The 21,857-nt window shown below is 40.6% G+C and overlaps 1 protein-coding gene across 3 annotated transcripts; it reads left to right on the forward strand.

Moving 5' to 3' along the window:
• The first annotated feature begins 3,746 nt into the window (after nt 1–3,746).
• Nucleotides 3,747–21,243, forward strand: LOC122094143 (alpha-1,3/1,6-mannosyltransferase ALG2). 3 transcript variants are annotated; one of them, XM_042664841.1, is made up of 9 exons: nt 3,747–4,181; nt 4,256–4,380; nt 17,876–17,962; nt 18,367–18,560; nt 18,673–18,778; nt 18,894–19,041; nt 19,193–19,332; nt 20,435–20,601; nt 20,690–21,243. In XM_042664841.1, the coding sequence occupies exons 2-9, from the start codon at nt 4,305–4,307 to the stop codon at nt 20,981–20,983; spliced, it is 1,212 nt and encodes a 403-aa protein (XP_042520775.1). In that variant the 5' UTR covers nt 3,747–4,181; nt 4,256–4,304; the 3' UTR covers nt 20,984–21,243. The 3 variants fall into 3 exon arrangements, with proteins under 3 accessions (XP_042520775.1, XP_042520773.1, XP_042520774.1); XM_042664839.1 differs by having other exon boundaries at nt 3,748–4,181; nt 17,846–17,962; XM_042664840.1 differs by having other exon boundaries at nt 3,748–4,108; nt 17,846–17,962.
• The last annotated feature ends 614 nt before the right edge of the window (nt 21,244–21,857 follow it).

Here is a 21,857-nt window from a genome sequence, read left to right on the forward strand (position 1 = left end):
TTGAACCATTGAAGATCATAAAGGAACAACTTCACGAACATTTTAATTGGACAAAAGGGAAGGAGGTATTGCAGATGCAAGGAAATATTGACTCAAAGCAGAAGCAGTCCTCAATAAATCTCTTCAATGACCCAGCAAGCAACACAGCTTGTTCAGAAGATATACAGTTGATTGGAGCTCCAAGGGTTGTCATACTTGATATTGTTTGGAATCCATCTGTTTACAGGCAGACCATAAGCCGAGCATATAGATTTGGATAGAAAAGGTTTGTATACACATACATCATTACATATGGGACAATGGAGGAGGAGAAGTGTAAAAAATAGCCTGAGAAGGAGGAGATATAAAAGTTGGTTTTTTCTTCAAGGAATGCGAATGATGAGAGGATGAATGCTTTGTCAAGAGTTCCCGACGATAATATCTTAGGAAAAATGGTTCAAAACAGCAAGCTGAAAGATATTTCAATATGATTTACCAGTGATAGTATAGTAACTGAGTTTATTTGAGATGATTTTGAGAAATTGAGAGTGGTTTTACAGAGGAGAGGATGTGTGGTGAGGGAGGAGAAGTGAGTCGTGAAGGTGAAGGAGAGGATGATGAACGAGATCGTGAGGACATTGATAGGGGGTTGCGGTGATGGAGCCTCAGGTGGCAAATTGTTTCGGCGGAGTGGACGGTCGCATTGATGTACCTCCAAAAAAGTCCTTTGTGAATATTGTTGGTGGTGGGAGTTGGCCAGACATAGCTACTCTTCGAGAGCCAATCCATGCAGGTGACATCACCAGGATCATAATTCTTCAAAAAGATTATGAATCAGTTTGCCAAAAGTTTCGATTTTCTCTTACTGGGCGGGCGAACTTTGGAATCTCAGCTCTGGATGATCTCAGAAAGGAGGCCAATTAAAGAGAATTTGAAGTTGCAACAGAGGGTTGTTATGCATCCTCTGGGTACAGGCTTTATTATTTTCCAGTTTGCATCAAAAGGAGCTATAGCGGAGGTCTGGAGACGAAGTCCGGTGAAGATTGGAGGTCAATTTATCCTGTTTCAACGTTAGCAACCTGATTTCAATGTGCACGCAAAGCTTCCAGCAGCGAAGTTAGCCTGGATAAGATTTCCAGATCTTCCCTTTGGAATATTGGCATGAGAACGCGTTATTATATATGGCTAAGGTAGTGGGAAGGCCGGTGGCTATAGATTGTAGGACTTGACAAGGTCTGTTAGGCCATTTTGCTCTAGTCTTGGTAGAGGTGGATGATTCTGAGTCTGCGATTCAAATCGAGATGATTCAAGTGGAGCGCAAGGAACCTGGTTCATTGAAGGAATTTTGTTTTTCGCAAAGTATCGAATATGAAGATGGTATGAATAGGTGTGGATACTGCAAAAAGAGTGGGGCACCAAGTTGCAGGGTGTTGGCAAAAGAAGGCAATGGAAGCTCGCCAAAATGAAAAGGATAGGGTCGTGGAGGTTGTGGGAGCGACCTACCTTGAGGAAGATAGAGTCAACTCAGTGAGCCAGGTTAGGACCGACTCGGCCAGAAGATCTCCAAGAAAATAACAAAATAAGGAAAGTCGGAATATGCAAGTGAATACACGGGCAAGAGATATGGAAAGTTTGGATAAGAATGGGAATTTGAATCCTCATTCCTTTATTCCCAGCCCAAGAGATAGGGTTGATGACTCATTTTCCTTGGAAAGGAGTAACGTGGTTGGCATAGTTGGTGGCAAAACTAATTCTCAAGTTGAGGGTGAGGGAGCTGTGGAACCTTCCTCTTATGGAGAAATTTCAGCTACTAATGGGTTTTTTTCCCATGTCAACGCAGAGCTTTGTCAGTGGACCGGGTCACTGAATCAATTCATGGATCTAGGTCGCCTGATGGGTCAAATGAGTCTGGGTCAGAGGAGAGCATTTGTGAGGACGTTGTGTCTTCAGAGGAAGAGGAAAATTTATCTCATGATGGGGAGGAGCATGGAGTTGAGATTGACCATCCTGTGGAGGAAAATTGTGCAATTGTGAACGAGAGACATAAGGATTCCCTTGCAAATATATATATGATCGTGCTAGAGGTGATGAGGAATTGGGTTCAATGCAACTCAATAGTTTGCCTCCAAGGCATGGGCAATCGGTTGGAGAATCTTCTAGGTCAATGGGAACCTAGCTTCGGCTCCAAATTGTTTTAAAATAATTTGTGATTCAAACTTACCCCTTGATGATTTAGGGAGAGGAGGTATAGCTTTATCTAGCTAGCATGATCTTCTAGGTCGATCGCGTTTTGCTATCTCTGAGTCAGCTCTTTTCCAGGTTGTTATGGTGGGTGAAGTAATGGCAATCGCTTGGCCGTGTTAGAGGCTATTTGCAATCCTCGAGTCTTGTGTCTTTTCTTTTGTTCCAAGAGAATTAGCTAAGCTATTTGCAATCCTCCTTCAAGTCTTGCGTCTTTTCTTTTGTTCCAAGAGAGTAGCTTAGTTGACTTTCTAATAAGGAAGGCATATCTATGACATGCACGACAATCTGGTTCATTTTTGTTCCATTAATTCAAGATAATATTTGGCATCCATGAATGTTTCACGTCCTTCTAACCAAATAAAAAAGAAGAAGAAGAAGAAGAAGAAGAAGAATGTGCACATCAGTTTGAATAACTTTATTAGGAAAAAAAAATTGTGACATGTTCGGTTCCACATGACTTGTGTGGGCTGTGTCTTTTTCCCCTTAATCTCATATTTCATTCTTTATTTCTCTCTTTCCCCAACTTTATGTGAGTTTTTTTCCTATTTCATTGCCCTTTTATGGATCCATATAGCGGACCTATTAAATTGGGATAAAGCTGAATTTGTTGTTATTGTTCGATTTCACCCATAATAATAAATAATTTTTTTTTTTTATGAAATAATATGTAATTGGGAAGTTATGGTTAGTAAATATACATATTAATATATTGTGAATCCAGTGCACAGTGCACTGGTTGCAGCTTCTTCTGCAGAGTCACACGTATCCCCCCTCCCCAACAAGTTTTGTGACTCGACTCGTCCTCTTTAAATCCTAGTGAGTTGGAGCGACTCACAAAAAACCAGGCGAGTCATGTCAAATTTTTCCCTCTTGTTTCCATACTAGTTTTTCTCGAGCAATCCAAATAAATAATTAATAAATAAATTAAATGAGATAAGATAGAATAAAAGTGTTTGTTTTTCAAATTTTTTTATGAAGTTCATCATTCCTTATCTCTTGGATGAAAGTGATAAGATCTAACTTGGAGATATCATGGTTATGAATCATGTTTTTTTAATTAATATTTAGATGTATACACTCAATAATCGCTAGATTTAATACAAAAGACTTCGTTCATTAAACATTTAACATCATTAGAATATATTTTAGTTTAAAACTACTCAGATATGCTGATTTAAATTTTTGATAAGAAACGACTATTTTGTTGTGACTCGGGCAAAACTATTGAGTTTTGAATGACTTAGTAAGATTTAATCTCACTCGTCATTTTTTAATGGAGAACACATCATTATAATATATTTTAGTTCAAAACTATTCAGACATGCCAACTTAAACTTTTTATAAGAAACAACTATTTTGTTGTGACTCGGGCAAAACTATGGAGTTTTAAATGACTTTAAGATTTGATCTCACTCTTATCATTTTTTAATGGAGGACAAATCTCCGTGACACTTCATCGGCTTCTAATCTTTGACCAAACTTAGCCAGATTTTCGTAACCAAAATCTGATTTGCCAACAGTGGATTAAAGAGCGCACACAGGAACCGCACTCCCCACAGTGGAAACACTTCCAATTAAAAAAAAACTCAAAATCCCAAACCGACGATACCCGTCTTCTTCGTTTCCTTCATTTTTCTCTGGTTTTGGAACCCTAGCCCTGTCCCCTTCGTCTTCTCCGTCTCCGTTACCAGTTCACTGCAACGGCTCCCGGAGAGTCTATATCAAAGGTTTTTGGGCCCCATGCCCCCTTCATCTTCTCCATCTCCGTTCCCAGTCGATCGCAGAGGCGTTTCTCTTTCCATCTAAACGTATTGAGCCCCTGCGCCCTTCCACTTCTCCGTTTCCCAGTGGACTACCGCGGCGGCCGGAGAGTCTACATTTAAGGGTATTGAGCCCTCTACTCCCTTCATCTTCTTCGTCTCCATTCCCAGTCGATTGCTTCGGCGACTCTCTTCTCTGTAAGTCTCTCTCTCTCTCCGTGGTTATATTCGTCTGGAAAGTGATTGGTCAAACTGGGAGAACTTGCTTGCAGAAATAGGTTTTGGTTTCCAAAACCAAGTCACTGACATAATAACAAAACAATGGAGAAGAAGAAAGGAAATGAATTTGGAAGCTTAAAGCTGAACATTGCCATCATTCATCCTGATCTTGGCATAGGTTATTGTCTCTCTTCCCCACTGTCCTTTCATTCTTTACCACATCTCTTCTAGATTTGCCTTGGATCAATGCGTGGGATGAACTTGCTATTTTCAGAAGTTATATTTTAAGTTTTGTTGAGTATGCTGATTGGTTTATATCTGCAAGAAAGAAGGGGGGCCAAAAGTCGAAGTTATTGGAAAATTCCTCACGCTAGGAGTCAAAACTTGTGAAACCAGTAGCTCTCGGTTGAAACTGGTTGAAACCTGGAACGATCCAGTATCAACTGTCAACCTTAGGTTTCATTTTGGTACCTGTAGAAATGGAGATTTCTTAGTCGAAACTTCATTTAATTCTATGATCAAGTATGACCTCGAATAGAGCTGATTGGATGGCAAGGATCCATGTAGCTGATCCTATTTGGTTGGGATAAGGCTGAGTTGTTGTCTCTTTTGTGGTCTCAAATGATGTATTTACTGCATATAAATGTTCACATCTTATCCATATTAATTAACTTTTTGCAATACTAATATGGTTCACATGGATTTGAGCTTGGTGGGGTTTTTACTACAAATTATTGTGTTTCTTCTTCCAATTGTACATAGTCATCTCTAGAGATGTCTGTTTTTTTCGTTAGAGTTTGTTTTCTAGAAATCAAAAGGTAGTGTTTTGGATGGCTACAGGCTACTCATGTGGCATTTCATTTCCATCAATATCCATAGTCTTTAACTACGACTCAATTGTCATATGATTTGATGTAGGAGAAAACCTAGACAATAGGACTTCCTTTAGGTGCTGTCCAAGTGGACAATATTGACTCACTAGGACCTAGGTTGGGACTGCGATTGGTGGGGCAGCACAATAGAATGACCAGCATGCATATATATTCGAAATAAAAAGCAATGCAACAACAGCCAATAATAATCTAGACGGAAAAGCAATTAAGCTACATTAATCTCAAGCGGGAAGCATGGGGAAGGGAACATGGCAACGTACTATAGTTTAAGCACAAATCAGTTCAAGAATCAAAGAGTAGGTATCATACTTTTCCTCAAGTCATTCAACTATTAAAGAGATCAACAAAATTTTTAATCACAGAAAACCAAGTATGTGAATACCAACAGCAGAATGTAAACTCAGCAGGACAGAAATATGTGAACAGCAGTAGCAGATTGTAAACTCAGCAGGGTATTTTAAAGGATAACAGAAAATTATAATGACTTGAAAACAGAAAATATTTTGAGATCTCAGTGGGGGGATAATGGGGAGATAATAAGGAGTCAATGGAGGTGGAATGGGGGGGGGGATTTACCTACCTTATTGCTGTCCAGATCTGAGGAGAATAGAAGAGACCAAGGTCCTCCAAAATAAAGTGATGCAGTCCACTTTTGGTTGATGAAGAAAAGTCCAGTCTGTTGTATTCTATCCTTAGTATTGTCAATGTAGCTTGGTGGATGATGTTGGGGCTCTCAGCAACTCACGGACACCAGGTACAGCCAGTAGCAGTAAGTAGTAACCGAGAGGGACAGAGAGAGTGGAAGAGAGAGACGAGATGAGAGAGAATATCGAGAGAGAGGAGGGACGAGAGTTTGAGGCGAGAAAAGGGAGAGGGCAGCGGGAGAGAAATCATGGGGGGGGTTGGGGTGTTCTTTTTCTTTCAATATTCTTCATTCATTAATTGAAATTGTGGCCAATGGCCTTACATAAATAAGGGGAAAATTACTAAAGAAAAAAAAGATTAACCTATGAACAATATTTCAGAAATAAAGAAACTTTCTAAAAAAAAGCAGTAGGATAATTATCTAGTTTCCTAATTATTCTAAACAACTAAATAAGAAGATAAAATAGAGTAACGACTACTAAAGTAAAAAGATCTAGTGGGGGCCACAAAATACTGATCAATTGGGAGGAGAGAGGGTCGAACCCAGCGTTGGGAAGGCTGGTTCAATTCTCTCTCCTTCCTTCCTCTTTCTTCCTTCTTCCTTCTTCTTTCTTCTTTCTTCTTTCTTCTTTCTTCTTTCTTCTTTCTTCTTTCTTCTTTCTTCTTTCTTCTTTCTTCCTTCTTCCTTCTAGTTTCCTTCCGTGAGACTTTCCTCCAGCCAAATAGAATGCACACGTGGCTGGGTCTTGTGCCTACGCCATTGGTACACGTGGATGCCCCTTCAACTCTCCCCGGCTTGGAAGAATTCACCTCCGGTGAATTATGGCTTTTGTAGTACTCAAGCAGATCCGGGTTTAGTTGTTGGATTTCTTGCATTGTGATCCAAGTGTTGTCAATTTCCGAACATCCACGCCACTTGATCAAGAACTCTCTAGAACCTCCTGTGTGTGTGAATACAATCCTCTCATCAAGGATTTCCTCAACTTCTTCAGTTCTCCTCGTGACCTTAGGTACAAGTGATAAGGAGGTTGGGGGAAGTGGTTGGGTTGGTTCAGCAGTATCATCAAGGGTGAAAGGAAAGTTCTCAAGGTCACTAGGATAGAAGGGGTTAATGATGGAGGCACCATGGTATGGGACAAGATCTTCCACATTAAAAATATTGTTGATTTCCATATTAGCTGGTCGATCAGGGACATAGGCATTGGCACCTATCCTCTTAAGAACCTTGAAAGGACCTGTGCTACGAGCGTGTAGTTTGCTCTCTTTTACCCTAACAAAATGCTACGGCTTGATTCTGACCATCACCATATCTCCCTCTTGAAACTCTTGTGGCCTTCTATGCACATCCGCCTTTGTCTTGTATTGATCGTTGCTCAGTGCTATTTGTCTTCTTATACCTGCATGCAAATCATGTATGTGCGGAGCAAAAGACTCGGCTAACGGGGAGGTCCTAGAACTAGACACAACTGGGACAAGGTCTATAGGTGCCCGGGGCTGGTGTCCTGAACAAATCTCAAAGGGTGACAGACCAGTGGCCGGTTTATGCAAATTCGTCTTGGCAAAGGTAATGTAGGAATAGGTTTGACAAGTCAAACTAGACCCAAACAACAGGATCTTGTAAACCAAAGAACAACCAAGAACCCAATATACCAGCAATAATAAATTAGCAAAAGCAATAATAAATCAGCAGTCCATTGATCTCAGTCCAGCAGTATTGTTTAGGACAGAACAGCAGTAATTAAATAAACATAACCAGGAGCTTCATATGACTCTTAGAGGTCCGAATTAACAAGAATAAGGATCCACATTCCTAAGACAACAGTATATTAATAAATCTGAGACTGCAGGTTCTGGAGACTTGTAGTCGATCCCAATAGCTTCAGAAAAGTCTATAGCAAAATATTAGATAGCATATTATAAACTCAGATCACCAGTTAAAAGGTCCAATCCATTGGAGAGTAAGGGCAGCATTCAACCTCCACATCCAACACAGATCAGATAGCAGTTCTAGGCAAAACTCCAATCGGCCAGAATAGGAATAATTTCTATAACTAACAACTCCCTGGTCAGATTACTCTAAAAATTGGATCGAGGCTTCCATACAGCAAGGGTAACACTCGACCAGAAACTCAAAGCCATCAGGTGGCTAGAACTCCAAATAGACTAGGTCGACAGAATAGGAAACAGAGAGTTTAACTTAGAAATTTCTGCAGAAAATTCAGATTACTTACCTGTTTTGCTGGAGAAGATAATCCACTAAAGAAAACCAGAAAATAATAGCAACCCACTCGGACTTCTCGCCGCAGAGTGTCGATTGGATCAAACACCAATCCCTAGGCCTTGATTAAACACAAGGAACCACCATTGATACCCAGCGGCAGCAACAAGAGAGTTTTCTTTTAAATTCAAATCGTCTCTCTATGATGAGAGCTCTCCTTTATTTATAATAATGATGGGGTGAGGGAATTACAAAATAGAAGGTTTGACAAGTCAAACTAGACCCAAACAACAGGATCTTGTAAACCAAAGAACAACCATAATTACCCAAACATTGGTGGCAATCAACAGTCCAGAAGTAATCAATCAACAGTCATTGAAAACCAAAATTCTCAAATCGAGAACTTGGAATTTCTGAGCATAGAGACTACACCAACAAGTAGACTAACCAACAATAGAAATAGAGTATTGAATAAGACACAATCAGCAGCAAACACCACAGGAACAGATAAACCAAATCAGAACTCAACTCTTGACAGCTGGTTCTGAAACCTTACAGTCGATCCCAACAGTTTTAGGAAATTCAATAACAGAATATTAAAGAGCCTATAATCAACTCAGATTACTAATTAGAAAGGTCCAATCCATCGGAGAATAAAGGCAGTAGTCAAATACAACACAGATTAGACAAGAAATCTGGGCAGAACTTCAATCGGACAGAACAGGGAGACTTCCCATAAGTCTCAATCCCTTGTTGATTTCAACTCGCAATCCCAATCGAAACCGAGATAACAGTTGCCTTTCATTCTCCCTTATGCCTGTACGAGAATAAAGTGCGTCAAACTTGTTCATGTACTCGGCAACAGTCATAGACCCTTGACGAAGAGAGTTCAGCTGGTCTTGTATGCGAGCTCTGAAGTTGCGTGGCAAGTATTTATCTGATAACTCAAGCTTCATCTCTTCCCAACTAGTAGGTTCTCTACCACGGTCTTCCAACTCTAGCTCATAGGTCCTCCACCACTCACGAGCAGCCCCAACTAGCTTAGCACGAGCTAGTTTCATCTCCCGTTCCTCAGGTAACTCATAATAGTCAAAATAGTCGTCTAGTGCCATTACCCAATCATAGAACAATTGGGGATCATATCTCCCATCAAACTCCTTCAGATCGAGCTTGACTTTCTGTGAATCTCCAGAATACCTTGGTTGCACGGGATGCTCAGTCTCAAAATATCCTCTTACATGCTCTTCAAAAGTAGGTTGTGCTACCGGAACCCTCTGTGGTGCTCTCAGATTAGGGTTTGCTCTCCTGTTAGTCAACTGAGTAACCACATTCATTGGAGTGTCCACTTCGGGTGTTGTACGTGAACTGCCAGTAGGCTGTTGGGGTGGGGTCTCTTCATTCAACAACCTGACATCCAATTCAGCCTCTAGTTCAGCTCTCATATTCTGTATCAACTTCATAATAGAAGCTAAGGTGGGGGTGTTGTTCTCAGCCATCCTCTGATACCACTTAATGTAGGAATAGGTTTGACAAGTCAGACTAGACCCAAACAACAGGATCTTATAAACCAAAGAACAACCAAGAACCCAATAGACCAGCAATAATAAATCAGCAAAAGTAATAATAAATCAGCAGTCCATCAATCTTAGTCCAGCAGTATTTATTAGGACAGAACAGCAGTAATTAAATAAACATAACCAGGAGCTTCATATGACTCTTAGAGGTCCGAATCAACAAGAATAATGATCCACAATCCTAAGACAACAGTATATTAATAAATCTGAGACTGTAGGTTCTGGAGACTTGCAGTCGATCCCAATAGCTTCAGAAAAGTCTATAGCAGAATATTAGATAGCATATTATAAACTCAGATCACCAGTTAAAAGGTCCAATCCATTGGAGAGTAAGGGCAGCATTCAACCTCCACATCCAACACAAATCAGACAACAGTTCTGGGCAAAAACTCCAATCAGCCAGAATAGGAATAATTTCTATAACTAACAACTCCCTGGTCAGATTACTCTAAAAATTGGATCGAGGCTTCCATACAGCAAGGGTAACACTCAACCAGAAACTCAAAGCCATCGGGTGGCCAGAACTCCAAATAGACTAGGTTGACAGAATAGGAAACAGAGAGCTTAACCTAGAAATTTCTGCAGAAAATTCAGATTACTTACCTATTCTGCTGGAGAAGATAATCCACTAAAGCAAACCAGAAAATAATAGCAACCCACTACTTACCTGTTCTGCTAGAGAAGATAATCCACTAAAGAAAACCAGAAAATAATAGCAACCCACTCGGACTTCTCGCCGCAGAGTGTCAATTGGATCAAACACCAATCCCTAGGCTTTGATCAAACACAAGGAACCACCATTGATACCCAGCGGCAGCAACAAGAGAGTTTTCTTTTAAATTCAAATCGTCTCTCTATGATGAGAGCTCTCCTTTATTTATAATAATGATGGGGTGAGGGAATTACAAAATCGAAGGTTCCTCAAAAAGGAAACCAAATATTCTCCTAATACAATAGTTACTAAAAACTGAAATTAGAAACTAACTGAAATTAGAAACTAGTTGAAAAAGGAAATTAACTACTAATGACTTGACTCAATTAACAACTTGACTCCTAAAGAAACAAATATAACAAATATAACTCAAATCAAGCCCAACTAAAAAGGAAACTAATGAAAATGAAAACTAACTAGTAATCCCGTACTCAATCTTAGAGCCCCCCTTTTAGACCCATAAAAGTGGTCTATTACACTCAAAACACATGGGATCAAAAGCTTAACATGTATGGAACCCAACCCTAGGCTTATTCCTAATAAAACAAGTCTATTTTGGTAATTAATCTGCATCAAAAGGATTCGATCCCAACTGGTAAGGTGTTCTCCTTTGAGGCAACGCAACGAATTTTCCACTCTCATAGTTGTCACGGCGTCAAATCGATCCAAGGTAGTGGAGGGGTGGCTAATCGATTTGGCAATGAATCACCCGTTATGGCATTGCAATGGTGGTCAAATCGCCCATGTGTCATTTTTTATTTTTCCTATTTTCTAAAGTTATTTAGTATGTTATTTTTTTATTTTTTCTATTTTCTAAAGTTATTTAGCATGCTACAAGCCTATAATCTATATCCTATAACATATAAAACCAACATTATACAACATCAAATCATCAAAAATCAACATAACCCTATCAAAATCACCTTGCATTTTACAAAAAATCGACTGCCTAGTGAATCAGGCATGACCTGGCATCCATGGCGGTGCCATAGCAACGCCTATCAGCCAATGGCGATCGCCATTTGTAAGTCACGTAAATCGTAGCATTGCCATGAACTTCTTTTTCCTCCAGGACACCAAATCGTTGCCTTGGCGATGCTTAGGCGACACCATGACAACTATGCCCACTCCTATTGATAACCTTAGTCTAGCCATCAGTCTGAGGGTGGAAAGCTGAAGAGAAACAGAGCTTAGTGCTCATCATCCACCATAAGGTCCTCCAAAAATGACTGGTGAACTTAACATCCTTATTGGACACTATGGTGAGGGGCAACCCATGGTACTTGACAATCTCGTTAAAGAAAAGCTTGGCTACTATGGATGCATCAGAGGTCTTAGAGCATGGGATGAAATGGGCCATCTTCGAGAAGCGATCTACAACCACATAAACAGAATCATGGCTTCTCGAAGTTTTTGGCAGACCAAGCATGAAGTTCATGCTAAGGTCCTGTCAGGGGGCATGGGGAACGGGTAGGGAGTATACAAACCTGTGTTCCGCTTTTGTTGCTAGGCAATTTGGCATGTCTTACATTGACTTACAACTCTAGCAACATCCCTCTTCAGCCCTGGCTAAAAGAATCGGTCCTCAATGAGGGTGATGGTCTTATCTTGAAATGGCCAGTGACTCCCCCAACATACAATTCCCAAATCAGAAAATCTCGGAGTGAGGTCTTGGGAATGCATAACTTGCTTCCATAAAAAAGGAAGCCCTCCCGAATTAGGTAGTCTGAGCGACTAACAAGGTTACCTTCACTCAAGTCAACGGCTCACTAAAATCAAGATAGGTGAGGTATTGGTCCTTGACTCGCTCAAATCCTACAACCTTTACACTCATGATTTGGCGTAACACACTAGCCTAACTCCTAGTATTTGTGCGACTGAGGAACATATTTACTCGGCTCAGTGCATCTGCAGCGGTATTCTCGACACCAGGTCTATGTTTGAGTACAAAAGTATACTCTTGGAGAAACTCGACCCACTTAGCATGTCTTTGGTTTAGTTTCTTTTGGGCTCTCAAGTATCTCAAAGCCTGGTGGTCAGAGAATAGCATGAACTCGTACGGTAAAAGGTAATGCCGCCAATAGTGCAATGATTGGACAACCGCATAGAATTCTTTGTCGTATGTGGAATATCGTTTCCTAGCTTCATTAAGCTTCTCACTAAAGTAGGCAACGGGGTGTCCTTGTTGCCCTAGGACACCACCAATTCCAATACCAGATGCATCACAGTTCACTTCGAAGACCGTAGAAAAGTCTGGGAGGCATAGGACGGGGCCTCTGTCATTAACTTTTTAATCTCATTAAAGGCCTTCGTAGCACTCTTATAGTCCATTGAAACTCCTTTTTCATGCAATTTGTGATAGGAGACATAATGGAATTAAACCGGTAAGTGAACCTCCTGTAGAAAGTGGCTAAGCCATGAAAACTTCGCACTTCATGGACATCAGTTGGCTCAGGCCATTCTATAGTCGCTCTTACTTTCTCAAGGTCAGCAGATACTCCTTGAGCTGACACAACAAACTCTAAGAAGATGACTTGATCACTCATGAAGGTGCACTTCTTGAGGTTGACATAGAGTTTTTTCTTGTAGAAGCACATGAAAAACCTTCTGTAAGTAATCCAAGTGGGAAGACGAAGTCTTATTGTAGATGAGGATGTCATCAAAGTAGACCACTAAGAACTTGCCAATGAATGGTTGAAGCACTTGATTCATTATTCTCATGAAGGTGTTGGGTACATTTGACAAGCCAAAAGGCATGACTAACCACTCGAAAAGGCCATCCTTCGTCTAGAAGGCTGTCTTCCACTCATCTCCAGGCCTAACCTGAATTTGGTGGTACCCGCTCTTGAGATCAATCTTCAAAAAGATCGAGGAATTGGCCATCATATCCAACATGTCATCAAGCCTAGGGATAGGAAACATATACTTGATGGTAATCTTATTGATGACCCTACTATCAAGACACATACGTCAAGTGCCATCTTTCTTTGGCATGAGCAAAGAAGGTTCTGCACACGGGCTAAGGCTTTCCCTAATAAATCCCTTCTGTAACAATCCATCCACTTGCTGCTTGAGTTTGGCATGCTCTTTGGGATTCATTTGGTAATAGGATAAGTTCGGGAGAGAGGATCCTGGAACTAAGTCAATAGCGTGTTGGATGTCATGCATAGGTGGTAACTCATCGGGTAGTTCCTCAGGGTATAACCTCTCAAATTTCCTCAACAAGGGTTGCATTTCTCTAGAAGCCTCAGTGAATAAGCATGACCTATCGGTATTACTCTGTATGGCAACTAGAGCATAAATCACCCCTGACTCTTGACACTCTCCTTTAAATTGTTGATTTAAAATGTTGAGTGTTTTGGTGGGGGTGTGTTTGGATGTACTTCCCTTGTGTTTTAGAACCCTTACTTCTTTAGGGGCACTGGGGGTCAACCTAATTTTCTTCCCTTTGAACTCAAAGACATAGGTGTTAGACTTCCCATAATTGGTGGCATCTCTGTCATATAACCAGGGTCTTCCTAGGATGATGTGGGCAACATCCATCTCTAGGACATCACACCACACTCGATCTTAATATCCTACGAAGTGTAGGGGAACTAGACACCTTAGATTAACGGGGATGGTGGATTAATCTACCCAGGCAACCTTGTAGGGTTCGGATTTGGGTTTGAGGCCCATTTGAGCAACAACGCTTTTAGTGACCACATTCATGCAACTCCCACTGTCTATGGCGACGCGGCAGTTCTTGCCCTGATGACATGTGTAAGTGATGAAAATATTAGTTCGTCGCCAATCATCGCTACTCCTAGGTTGTGAGACCATGCATTGCACAATGCCGAGCTTGAGGTCACCGGCTTCCTCGGCGTCCTCATCAAATATGGTCTCTCATCTGGTCTATGATCCTTATACTCATGGTTCTGAATGCCCTCTTGGTCACCTTCTTCAGGAGTCTGCTCCCCACATAGAGGTTTCTGTTAGGCACTCTCTAAAGAAGTGACCATACCCTCGACACTTGAAGCATTGTTGTTGCCCACTCTTAGGTGCTTCTCCCAAGATTCTTTTACCCCTATTGTCAAATTGCCGCTGTGGTACAGCAAGGGGTTTTGGGAATCCAATTGAACCTTGGGGTGGTTTCCTAAAGTGGGACTCCCCAGTTTGAAAGCTCTTCCTCTGAGAATAAGTTCTCATGGAGGACTCCACCTCAAGGGCTACCCGAAAAGCCTGTGGAATGTCTCGCACCAGGTAAGGTGCCATACGTGACTGTATTTCGGAGTTGAGCCCAGCAAGGAATCTAGAAAGTGCTTGCTCAACATCCTCCCAAATACGGCTTCTAATTTTCAACTCATTGAACTTGCTCATGTATTCGGTCACAATCAATTTTCCTTGCCTCAAAGTATTCATGTCATTCAACAACTATAGCCTATAGGTGATAGGTAAGAATTCCCTCTTGGGCCTCTCTTGCATTTCTACCCATGTTGTGATTGGCTTAATTCCTAGGTTGGCCTTTTGGTACTCATGGCTGTCCAGAAGTCATGGGTAGCTATGATAAGCTTGAACTTAGCAAATCTGAAACGGACTTCCTCGGGCATATCATAAAACTCAAAGTACCTATCCATCTGCTTAATCCAATCTAGAAGGATCCTAGCATCAATCTGACCATCATAGGTAGGGGCATCTACATTAATCATCCGCCTGACATCAAAGCCCCTATCATAATGCTCATAACCCTTATCGTCTCCATATTGGGTATGGTGCCTTGGAATAGGTTGTCCTTAACCCCTACCCCGACCTCTACCACCCCCTGTGCCTAGAAAATTATCCCCTATCCGGTCATAACCATCAGTGTGGCTATCGTTGTTCTCTATCTCAGGGCTAGGGGCTCTTTTTCTAGGTCTAATGCCTAAGGTGTTGTGGCCCTACTGTCCGTCTGAGTTTAGGGCATTTGTCTCAAGGGCAGCAAGCCTAGTGGTAGCTGTCTGGAGACGAGTAGCCTGTGCTTCCCTATCAGCCAACAGTGTTTCCCGTTCAGCCCTATTGGCAGTTAATTCAGCTTGAAGGTTTCTCAGAAACTCTTTATTCCGTTGGAGGACTCTTGCCCATTGATCTGGCTAAATGGTGGTACTAGGAGGGTCAGACATGTCCTGGTATGCTCTACCACTACGGGTGGACATAAAGAAAGTGGGCAGCCAAGGTGTGGTTGCCAACAATGACTCAAGGCCTACTCAGAATTTTCAATTGAGATAGGTAATTGGCCCTCTCGATTCTAAGGTCAGAAATTTCCTTCTCAAGAATGTGTTTCTGGTGGGAATAGCGTCCAATGCTATTTGGTCCCGCCAAACTAAGGAGAAAGAGGGTATCTTCTAACCTAAGGTAACACTCCTTTAGCTCAGACTCAACTACGGACAGGTTGTGACGGAGATTAGACCTCAAAAGACAAGACATGTAAACAGTGACAGTGACACCCAATCATAACAAGACCAACCAAAAACCATGCTCTGATACCAAGATGATGTAGGAGAAAACCTAGACAACAGGACTTCCTATAGGTGCTGTCCAAGTGGACAATATTGACTCACTAGGACCTAGGTTGGGACTGGGATTGGTGGGGCAGCACAATACAATGACCAGCATGCATATATATTCGAAATAGAAAGGAATGCAACAACAGCCAATAATAATCTAGACGGAAAAGCAATTAAGCTACATTAATCTCAAGCGGGAAGCATGGGGAGGGGAACATGGCAATGTATTGTAGTTTAAGCGCAAATCAGTTCAAGAACCAAAGAGTTGGTATAATGCTTTTCCTCAAGTCATTCAACTATTAAAGAGATCAACAGAATTTTTAATCACAGAAAACTAAGTATGTGAACAGCAACAGCAGAATGTAAACTCAGCAGGACAGAAATATGTGAACAACAGTAGCAGATTGTAAACTCAGCAGGGTATTTTAAAGGATAACAGAAAAATAATAATGGCTTGAAAACAGAAAATATTTTCAGATCTCAGTGGGGGGACAATGGGGAGATAATAAGGAGTCAATGGAGGTGAAATGGGGGGGGGGGGTTTACTTACCTTGTTGCTGTCCAGATCTGAGGAGAATAGAAGAGACCAAGGTCTTCCAAAATAAAGTGATGCAGTCCACTTTTGGTTGATGAAGAAAAGTCCAGCCTGTTGTATAGAGATCCTTAGTATTGTCTCTGTAGCTTCGTGGATGATGTTGGGGCTCTCAGCAACTCACGGACAGCAGGTACAGCCAGTAGCAGTAAGTAGTAACCGAGAGGGACAGAGAGAGTGGAAGAGAGAGGCGAGATGAGAGAGAATATCGAGAAAGAGAGGAGGGACGAGAGTGAGAGGCGAGAAAAGGGAGAGGGCCGTGAGAGAGAAATCGTGGGGGGGAATTACTAAAGAAAAAAAAGATTAACCTAGGAACAATATTTCTGAAATAAAGAAACTTTCTAAAAAAAAGCAATAGGATAATTATTTAGTTTCCTAATTATTCTAAACAACTAAATAAGAAGATAAAATAGAGCAACAACTACTAAAGTTAAAAGGTCTGGTGGGGGCCACAAAATACTGATCGATTGGGAGGAGAGAGGGTCGAACCCAGCGCTGGGAAGGCTGGTTCGATTCTCTCTCCTTCCTTCCTCTTTCTTCTTTCTTCTTTCTTCCTTCTTCCTTCTTCCTTCTTCCTTCTTCCTTCTTCCTTCCGTGAGACTTTCCTACAGCCAAATAGAATGCACACGTGGATGTCCCCATCATGATTTCTCTTACGATGGATCGTCTTCATATTATGAACCCTTTTTGTCTATTATCTGTTGTATAGGAATAATGGCTCAGAAAATATTTTTGAAATTAAGAGTAGGAATCAAACATTTCCACAGATACTTAATATTGAGTCCGGTATGAAATATTGCAGACTAAGATGTAACCATAAGAACTTACTCTCCTGTCTTCTTCGCCCTCAACTCTTTTGTGTGTTTTGTTTTCCTTTGTTAGTCCTTTTTCCTTTTCTTTTCTTTTTTTCTTTTTTTCTTTTTTTTGGGGGGGGGGGTGTGGGGTGTGGTAATCGTTTGCTGAATTGATAAAATAGCCTTAATTCTAATGCAGCTAAGATTCTCCCGACTTGTTGGGCTGTGCCTCTTTCCTGTTTCTTTCATCTTTTGTCTTTTGTCTTACAACTTTCATGTTTCATCTTACATTCATCATCCTTCTTTTGTCTTTGTTCATTTCTCATCTCATTTCCCATCCCCGTTTCTTATCTCTTCATCTCCCTTCTCTATTTGGACATCTGTTTTTCCTACTTTGTTTTGTTTGGAACCATGTAGCTGACCCCATTAAGTTGGGACAAGGGTAAGTTGTTTTACTATTATTCTTTTGAGTTTATTCTCTAGAAATCAAAAGGAAGTTGGTGTTTTTAGCTGCTACCTATGGGGTACTTCCTTACCATTATATTGCAACAATATTCCAGTGCTTAATCTATGGATTCATAATATTGAGAAAGTGCTTTTGTTTTTAATTAATATTTTTTTTTCCCTATTGCTATTTTTACTTGGTGATGAATGGATTGGATTTGGTCCTAATATGTACCAAGTTGATGTCAGGTGGAGCTGAAAGGTTAATTGTTGATGCAGCTGTCGAGCTTGTATCCCATGGGCACAATGTTCATGTTTTTACCGCTCACCATGACAGGGCTCGATGTTTTGAGGAGACTCTTGCAGGTGAGAAGTTTTTTGTGCTAGTTATAGTGGCTTCCATGAGTACCTAAATTATTTAGTGAACTTTCGAAATTGTAATACAAGAAATTAGAGGCACGAGTGAAACTCCTTTTTAATTTTAAATGTAAAGCTTATTTTCAGTGCTATCAGTGCCAAGAAAAATGTTATCATGCATCTTTGAGGCTGAGGGTCAGTGGGTGGAGGAAAGAGTTAAGTGGTTGTTATTCATTTAGATGTCATCCCTTAATTTGCTTTTTTAAGGAACTATAGTCCTATTATAAAACAAGAAGTTAGCATAGTATGTTCGGTGATTTTGGAATAGCTGGACTCAACCTTTTTTATTCCTTGTTCTTGATCAGATTAGATTAGTGGTACTAATTTTAATTTAGTCTGTGTGTGTTGAGCAGGTAGCTTTCCAGTTACGGTATATGGTGCTTTCCTACCCCGACATATTTTCTATCGGTTTCATGCAGTATGTGCATATTTGCGGTGTATCTTTGTCACTCTCTGCATGCTACTCTTTTGGCCCTCTTTTGATGTTATATTGGCAGACCAGGTCTCCATTGTCATTCCTTTGTTGAGAATTAAAAAGTCCACGAAGGTAATTCATCTAGTTTAGTTATTTTTATGTTTTTTTTATTATTTATTTCTGAAGTTAATACTCCAGATATATGCTTATAATGGGGTGTTGTTATGTGGGCCGTTTTTTACAGGTTGTATTCTATTGCCATTTTCCTGATCTGTTGCTGGCGCAGCACACAACCGCTCTTAGGAGGATATATCGGAAACCAATTGACATGGTTGAAGAATCAACTACTGGTTCTCATTCATTTCTCTGCTTTCCTTTTGTCAGTATCTAGGGAATGCCTCTACAAATACTGTGCTGTCTATGTTAAAATCTTTCTGGGTTTCTTGATCTGGCTTCTTTCAACAGGGATGGCAGATCTAATTCTTGTCAACAGCCGATTTACTGCCTCTACTTTTGCCAATACATTTAAGAATCTTGATGCTCGAGGGTTTCGACCTGCTGTCCTTTACCCAGCAGTCAATGTGGAGCAATTTGATGAACCGTATGCTTACAAGTAACCATTTAAACTTGTTCATCCTCCTATCTTGTATGGCAATGGCTAAAGATGTTGTTTGTCTTCTCTGCATTTTGCTCTGTGAACTGCATTTTTTTTTTTTTCTAATTTTGGATCAATAATATCATATTCTTTTCTTCTTTTCATCCAGATTGAATTTTCTCTCTATCAATCGATTTGAAAGAAAAAAGAACATCGGTTTAGCAATTTCAGCATTTGCAATGCTTCATGCTCTTGAAAGAGATGTTATTCAAGGTCGTAACTTGGTCGAGGTTTCCCTGACTATTGCAGGTACAAAGATTCATAGGATACTATCTCAAAAAATGTCCCAAAATTTTGCAGGATTCCGCTTTTTGGGTCCTCATGTATGTCTTCCAAATTTCCAATGTTGCATGATTTAGTGAAGTATCACTGGTATTTTAGCAAGTGTATTAGAGGTGTTTTTGACACCCCACCCCTTTTTCCCAATAGAAGAAACTAAAGGATTATGTAGTTGTTTCTTTCAAGTAAAGAAGTTCTAATGCTCTGGAGAATATTTAGAATTGGCCTCCTTGCTTCCTTTCTCTTCAAGTTTCTGTGCAGTTTGTGTTACCTTCATTGTTTTAATGAATTATTGGGCCAGTGCTTGGGATCATGTCATGGAGGTTTGGGATGTCATTCCCAGTGATCCCAAAATCCAGTCCATTCTGTCCCGGTGTTGTGGATGTGTTTTCTTCTTCTTTTTTATTTGACTTATGAAATGTTTGGGACACGGGACAGTGGCTCTTACTGTTCCAATCAACATTCCTTTTTTACAACACTGATAATTGTTGTTGATTTATATTTTATTGCTCCTCCATCTACTTGAAATTCAGATTCAATTATTAGCTCTTAAAATAGAATATTGGAACGTCAGATCCGTAGTGTCTTTTAGTACGATTATGAGAATAGAAAATAATCACCTGGAAGCTATTAGATATGCTGTGGGGTCTGGGCAACATGCATTCGTAAGATCCCATATAGAATAGGATATATCATATCCTAGGTATTAATTTGATTGAGGAATCTGAACCACCCAATGTATGTAGTGTTCTTTCCTGTACCATATGCCTCATTGCTCAAGTGACTGATTTTTTGGATAGTAACTCCCCCACCTTCCCAAAGAGGGGGGAAAATTAGTTGGATAGGTTTAACTGGGTGAACTGATGAGGGGCTGGGAGTTTGGGCTACAGATTGATTTCATTGGACGGCCAAGTTTCTTTTATTACAGGGATGTTCTATTTTGCTAACCATTTAATGCTATTCCAGTATTCCTCTGGATACTATGCATCCAAATATGAATCAAATGGTAAAATTTTAGACTGTTTAAGTGTTGCTTATGTGATGGAAGATGGATTTCATCTCTCTGTTTCAGGTGGCTTTGATAAACGCCTCAAGGAGAACGTAGAGTATCTGGAAGAACTTAAAAGCTTAGCAGAAAGGGAGGGAGTTTCTGACCAGGTTACCTTCATCACATCCTGCTCGACAGCAGAAAGGAATGCGCTCCTATCCCAGTGCCTATGTGTCCTCTACACTCCAAAGGTGCAATCCCCAACAAAATCCTCTCACTTCATTAGAGATTCTAGGGAGTACTGGTAAATGGTAAAATAATTGTGTTTAATTTTTGTAGGATGAACACTTCGGCATTGTTCCCTTGGAGGCAATGGCAGCCAAAAAACCTGTTATTGCATGCAATAGTGGGGGCCCTGTGGAGACTATTAAGGATGGTGTCACAGGGTTCCTTTGTGACCCAACCCCACAGAAGTTCTCAGTGGCTATGGCCAGGTTCATTTGTGATCCTGAGATAGCAGAGAAGATGGGAATAGCAGCTCGGCGACATGTCAGTGAGTCATTCTCTACAAAGATTTTTGGCCAACGGTTGAACAAATTTATTATTAATGTTGCCCGGGTTAAGAGTGATTAGGGATTAAACTAATTGCATCAATGGATGAAGAGAATAGCTTTGCCATTTAGGCCATCAGTGTGCAGTCAGCCATCACCCTTACAAGTTGAAGTTGCATGCTGGGTTAAGATCTCCAGTGGGTTTGTAAGAGGGGATTATTGGGTGGGGGAGCATTGGATGGGTAAGTCTAAGGAAGGTCACATCCGGGGATAATAAGGCTATTTACATTACAGCTACACTAATGGATTGAATAAAGAAAGATTGTCATATATGTGAACTAACATTAAAATCCGATGATTCAAAACCCTATGCTGCACCACTGCCATCATACGTTTTCCAACAGAAACAAGAGCTTTTGTACGTAGTCATAGGAACAAGAAGTTGGGATGCGTGGTTGCTGCATTGGATTTAGTTCATCTCATTTTAGAAATCAATACCTGAGGTTTAAAGATGGATTATATGAGTCATATGATAGGTTATAACTGTTAAAAGTTAGGAATTTAAACATACTAGGGGCCTTCATTAGAAAATTTTATTTTGGAAGTCCAAATTTTTTAGAGGTGACTTAAACCAGAATGCTAGGGAAATGGAGGAAGCATTCTATTTTCAAATATTAACAGCAACATCTAGCTATGGTTCCTATATCCATTATTTCATTGGGTTTTTCTACTCCCAAGTGCAAAACGCTCCCTGGTTGTCCGGCTCCTCTGGCCGGACACAGGGGGCAGCAAAATGACTCCCCCACCCCTGTGAACCTATAAAACTCATCCCCTGTAGATGCTCAGGTGTGCTCTGCCATTGGCCATGCACTGGTGTAGGGGTTGCATGACTGGGGAGCGTTCTTTTTTCCATTTAATTAGAGGTTGATATAATTTTTTAATCCTATGCATTGAGA

Source organism: Macadamia integrifolia, chromosome 11 (genome assembly GCF_013358625.1).
Source record: "Macadamia integrifolia cultivar HAES 741 chromosome 11, SCU_Mint_v3, whole genome shotgun sequence".
Classification (NCBI taxonomy): domain Eukaryota; kingdom Viridiplantae; phylum Streptophyta; class Magnoliopsida; order Proteales; family Proteaceae; genus Macadamia; species Macadamia integrifolia.

Coding starts and splice junctions, on each gene's coding strand:
- LOC122094143 (XM_042664839.1), top strand. CDS start 4,305: ATGGAGAAGAAGAAAGGAAATGAATTTGGAAGCTTAAAGCTGAACATT. Junction 18,779..18,893: donor GGTTGAAGAATCAACTACTG/GTTCTCATTCAT, acceptor TTCTTTCAACAG/GGATGGCAGATCTAATTCTT. Junction 20,602..20,689: donor GTGTCCTCTACACTCCAAAG/GTGCAATCCCCA, acceptor TAATTTTTGTAG/GATGAACACTTCGGCATTGT.